General features: G+C 44.2%; 1 protein-coding gene across 1 annotated transcript; it reads left to right on the top strand.

The window, feature by feature from the left end:
• Nucleotides 1-1,487: 1,487 nt before the first annotated feature.
• LOC127859853 (uncharacterized) lies at nucleotides 1,488-5,763 on the top strand. Its single transcript, XM_052397440.1, has 5 exons — nucleotides 1,488-1,660; nucleotides 1,771-2,211; nucleotides 2,320-2,415; nucleotides 2,648-2,797; nucleotides 5,515-5,763. The coding sequence occupies exons 1-5, from the start codon at nucleotides 1,568-1,570 to the stop codon at nucleotides 5,761-5,763; spliced, it is 1,029 nt and encodes a 342-aa protein (XP_052253400.1). The 5' UTR covers nucleotides 1,488-1,567.
• Nucleotides 5,764-5,993: the final 230 nt, after the last annotated feature.

Below are 5,993 nucleotides of genomic sequence, written 5' to 3'. Positions count from 1 at the left end.
CTTTGTAAAGGTAGGTGTCTCTGCTGGCCTTAGCAAATATGTTATACGACCTATATTACAACGCACGTGTCTACCTCTATGTGTTGCTTTTGAACATACTTCAATGTTCACACTCCAGGTGACAAGGAAGGGGATACCTCCACAGGCGATGTCAGGGGCTAGGGGCGCATCCGCAACCGCCACCGAGACACTAAACCAGGCCTCCAGTGACACGGATGATTACTACGATAAGGAGGAGCAGGAAGAGCAGGAGGAGCAGGAGGAGGCCGATGCAGTATTCCTCACCAGGGAATACTGCATCGGTCTACCGCTCAGTGCCCGTGTTATGAAGGGCCGCCGAAGCTGTAAGTATAACGACTAGTGACCGTTGATATAACTTAAGAACGCCAAGTATGGTACAAGTGTTGTTCCATTATATATCTCTTTCAGTCTCCGTAGTTCTGGCCTGGTGTCGCCACCTGTCATCCAGATGTGGTGGCAAAATGAAAGGCGCCAAGGTGTAGAAAGAGTGCATAAAACTGAACCGTTTCTTTGCCCTGGCAGGGTACCAGGAGGGTGGCTCCCTGGACAACGTCGTGCAATGGAAGGACCATCTGGAAGTAGCCGACGGTTATTTCCAAAAGGACCACCAGCCTGGTACCGTAAGAAGCAACCTTGACTCCGTCGTCAAGTTTATCAGGTGGGCCCAGGACAAGCGGCTATTGTCATCCGGCAACGCTGACGAGGTAAACACATATGAATAATGGACAATAACTATGCATTTTTTTGTAGAGTTTGTGCATTGCTTTTTGACACAAACTTTTTGATATGTACTTTTACAGCCCTTTCGCAAGCTGCAGGGTTGCGCAGCTGCCACCAAGAAGACGAAAGGTGGGGCGGACGGTTCAGGAGGACTGCATGGAGGGCTTCCGGCGCAAACGTGCACAGTACTTCCAGGACATCAGAGGAGTGCTGATAATGTTGATGGAAATACCCAACGGCTCCAGAGCCGGGGAGTTCGTTGAGCTCCGAGTATGTATACTTCCGTTTCACACGTTTAACCCATTCATTCATTCATTGATCACAATATGTGCATATAAAAGTGGAGTTTTCATTGCATTGCAGTTCAAGCACGTCCAACATGCGCAGCCGTCCCTTGGCGGCCTCCACTGCACTGTGAGCATCGACGCTCACAAGACAGCCAAGTGGGGTCGCTACGCCTACTTCCACCTTGAACGGGAAGTGATGGAACTGCTGCGCAGTTTCTGTGACGTTGCGTTAAAGGTAGCAGGGGCGGGAGCGAAGAGATCTGCAGGTTTTCGGCCGCGGCAAGTCTCACCCGACCTCGACCAGAGCCACATAATCAAGTGACTAGAGAGGGCCTGGGCGAAGTAAGTTGTCACTTTCTGGAATTAAAAATGCTATAACTTATTCTAGGATTGGATAAACAATGGATGCTTGTGACAATCACACTTGCCATAATCAATGTCGATATTCTTTAGGTCGGGACTAGCGGCGAGGCATCCAACTTTTGAGTTTGGCCTGACCCTAAACCGTTAACTGCTTACAGTTCAGGCCAGAAAGTTGGATGCGGGTAAGGCAGAGCAGGTGGCGGACATGTTGTGTCACCATAAGACAACGGCCGACCAATACTACAATACTACAACGTCGCCGACCATCAGTAAGTAGATGTGAGATGAACTTGCATACATCCGTTCACGTTCAAAAAACATTCAAATGTCAATGTAGAGCATATACGAAGGGTTACATTCTATACTCTTTCAATTGCAGAGGCAAAACCTTCGACACATACTTGTGGCTGTCGAAAGCGAGGAAGAGGACGTGGGCGCCACCGCCACCACCAACAACACCAGCAGCCACTCTGTGTCGGACGATGACAGCGCCCCACCTCATAAAGCCCCAACAAGCCGCGCCGCTCCCACCGCCATCGCCACAGCAAATAGCACCAGCAGCCCCGAGGTGTCTTTGACAAGGGGCCAACGCCTGTCAACGTCTTGGGTTCGCTTGGAAAGACTTTCCGGGCTACCCAGCAGACCCGCTCTCTCAGAAGATGACAGCGAGGATCGCTCGGAAGCCCCCACAAGCAGAACCGCTGCCACCACCACCGCCACTTTCAACAGTCCTAGCAGCCCTGATGTGACCAGAGATGTTTCCAAAGATGGCCTCTCTGAAGCAGCCCCTACAATCCGCGCCGCTCCCATGGAGCAGAAGGTAACCATAAAACTTAAAAATACATTTTCAGCAATGCATATACGTTTCGATCTCGATACTTAAACATTTGATATATTTCTTTACACGTGTCTTGTTCTATTTCCGCAGTCACAGGTCGGTGCATCTGTCATGCAAGAGAAGCGAAACAAGCATTGGGAGCTGTTGGAAAGGGACGAGCCGAGGCAGGAGATGGAGGAAGCGGCGGTAAGCTTGAAACATATCCATATATATTTATAAATTCATATACGTTTTTGTCTATTATACATTCATATATATTTGACATATTACACTGTCTATTTCCACATAAAGAGTTGGACGCCAAAGTATCAGAGGTGATAGAGTCCCTTGAGGAAGACCCAGAGGACGACCCTGATATTATTCCGCCGACTTCAGAGCTGGATGAGCCGTCGTCGGGGTATACTGGCCATTAGAACAGAAAACCTTCATCACAGATGCAGAGACCAAGGAGAAGGAGGAGGTATTCCGTGCCGACATCAAATGGGCTGCCGCGAACGGCAAAACAATCACCATGAAGACGGTTAGAGACAAACGGGGGAATTGCTGGCCGCGTCCCTCGGACAAGCAGGTCCGAGAGAAACTCCGCAACCTTACAAAAAATAAACTTGTGGTTTAAATATTAATAACAAAAATATTAGGGATTCTTTGACCAATGATTACATCATTCAGCTGTCTTTAAGTTTAACATCTCCTCCATCTCCTTGGCCTCTTAACTTACTTAATTTATCCCCTTAGCTACCCTCCTATAACTTTCTTTCGATGGGAGGGTCCCAGACATGGGGTTAAATGAATATTTAATTGTAAAATACAGAATGATATTGTTAAAAATACCACATGCCTCTTAAGCTATCCCCTTGACTACCCTCCTATAACTTTCTGACGATAGGAGGGTGCCAGAAATTGGGATAAATGAATATTTAATTGTACAATAAAGACTGTTATTGTTAAATATACCACAAGCCTCATTTAATAACTTGAAATTAAACATTTGCTAATATGTTAGGCAATGTATTTTAGTTGTCAGAAATTATATGTTCTTGCAGTTGATTGTGTTTATTTTTATTTGAACTATAACCTGACTATTTCTATGTTATGTAATGTTTTTTGGTTGTCAGAACCTATGTGTTCGTGCAGTTGATTGTGTTTATTTGTATTTGTACTCTTACGTGACTATTTCTATGTTATGTTATGATTTTGGTTGTCAGAACCTATGTGTTCTAGCAGTTGATTGTGTTTATTTGTATTTGTACTTTTACATGACTATTTCTAAGTTATGTTATGTTTTTTGGTTGTCAGAGCCTATGTGTTCTTGCAGTGGATTGTGTTTATTGGTATTTTAACCACTGCATGACTATTTCTTAGGGCTTGTTTGCCCAATGATTGAATGACAGCTGGATGATGTCTTTTAGTTTAACATCTCCTCCATCTCCTTGGCCTCTTAACTTACTTAATTTATTTACATGACTCATGTAATAACTTGAAATTAAACTATTGCTTATATGTTAGGCAATTTTTTTGGGTTGTCAGAACCTTTGTGTTCTTGCAATTGATTGTGTTTATTTGTATTTGTACTCTTAGATGACTATTTCTATGTTATGTAATGTTTGTCGGTTGTAAGAACCTATGTGCTCTTGCAGTTGATTATGTTTATTTGTATTTGTACTCGTGCATGACTACTTTCTGGTTTTCTTACCATTGAGAAATATTGTTTATAAAAAAAACTGACACTCGGATTAATGTGCCTCCGATCACATGTAACACTCGGATTTTTTTTATAAATGTGCCTCCGAACACAGGTGACACTCGGAATTTTTTTTTAGTGATGTGCCTCCGAACACATGTGACACTCGGATTTTTAAAGTGCTGTGCCTCCGAACACAAGTGACACTCGGATTTTTAAAGTGCTGTGCCTCCGAACACAAGTGACACTCGGATTTTTAAAGTGCTGTACCTCCTAACACAAATGACACTCGGATTTTTAAAGTGCTGTGCCTCCGAACACAAGTGACACTCGGATTTACTTATACCCTACATCAAAAGTAACAATGTTCGGAAAAGCCCGAGACAAGCCAAACCTAGCTACAATGAGTCGGGTGGCGCCCGATGATACACCTGCCACAGAGCAGTTAATATGAGTTATAACTCCGAAAACTAGGTGCCTGAGCTACTTTCGCTACTTTCGCTACTTTCCTCATCCGTTTGAATTTTTGAGCTATCTTTATCCGTTCAAAAGTTATGGAGATGCAAAGTCATAATTGTCCGTAAAGTGTCGTCCCGGATTAAGTCAGTCTCTAGGAATTGAAACCAAAGGTCTTTTACTCCTGAGCACAATGGTGAAAACCGTTTGCGGTTATCTCTTACCGTTCAGGAGTTATGGTCCTTGGAACAATGCCACCATCTAGCCGTACGGACGGACGAACGACTTAACGGGCATTAAAACCAAAGGTATTTGCAATCCTGAGCACAATAACGAAAACCGTTTGCGGCTATCTCTAACCGTTCAGGAGTTATGGTCCTTGGCACAATACCACCATCTAACCGTACGGACGAACGGACAGACGGACGAACGGCTACAAGGGCATCACACCCAAAGGTCGGTTCACTCACAAGCACGGATCAGAAAACCGTTCGCCAATATCTTTATCCGTTCCCTCAGTATAGCCAAAACACCAAGGTCACCCACTCGGCTGGTACTTTTTACTATAGGGTTATGGTAAGGCAAGTACTAGTAACAGTTTACTGCATTGTAACCGTTCTTTTGTAAACAAAGCGTCGCTACATTAAGTGCCGCGATTTTCTATGTTATTTATGTGATTTACAGCGAGATCGTGAGTACAGACATGTGTAAACTTACACTAGATGTATTGTTATATTGTTTTCACATGCTAACTTATAATTTTAGGGCTTAGGATGAGTATAAACACAATTATTAATTTTCGCGCCGTGTTTTCAAACGGCATGTCAAAGGATGGTGTTCAGTGCGGGTCACTCAAATAGGGAACTGATAAGCCTTTTCTGGCTTCTTTTACAATAAAAATATTTAACGCATGCCGAAGAACAACGAATCCATGTACAGTCGATTGGTGTATAGCGTATTTTAGTGAGTAACGGATAGCTTAAACGTTTTTTGCAAAATACTAAAGTGTTTATCTAGGTTAACTTTTGCTCGGGGGTACTAGTACTGGTAGTCAGGAAAACACTTAAAACTATAACACTAACGTTACGTTGAAACGTGAAGTTCTTCTTAGAATTCTTAGCGCAGTCGGACACAACCTTTCTCGTCAGAAGTCCAGCAAGAAAAGAGCGAGATTCTCGTCCCGCGCAACGATCTTCGGGAACTCTTTTCTCGTGCCTCGGCTAACTTCCACCAATCATGCTTGCTGCGGCCAGTTCCCTCATCGCAAGCGACTGGTGCCCGGCACAACACTCCTTCCACTTTTCTCTTTTTGGGCCGCCACCCATCCTAGGAGCCATATGGTCGCACCCAAGGCAGAAGAGACAGACTCAAACGGATCAAAAGACCCCTTCCCGTAGGCACAGGGGTGCCTTAACCTTACGGGGTAATCAAGAACCACTGCATTCTAGCGGTTGGTAACCATATTTTGAAGCTATCCAAAGTTTCATCACGACAGTTAAACATATCATAAAAATACGGGTCGGCTTTAAGTCCGACAATTACAAGAAAATCTGGGCACTTGAAAAGTGCTGCAACCGTGGTCGTCAAGCACGGTGGCATAAAAAATAAAAAGGAATTCCACCAATTA

The sequence above is a fragment of the Dreissena polymorpha genome, chromosome 1, assembly GCF_020536995.1.
Source record: "Dreissena polymorpha isolate Duluth1 chromosome 1, UMN_Dpol_1.0, whole genome shotgun sequence".
Classification (NCBI taxonomy): domain Eukaryota; kingdom Metazoa; phylum Mollusca; class Bivalvia; order Myida; family Dreissenidae; genus Dreissena; species Dreissena polymorpha.
Note: the sequence above shows the minus strand (reverse complement) of the source record. Positions and strands in the feature narration are given on the sequence as shown.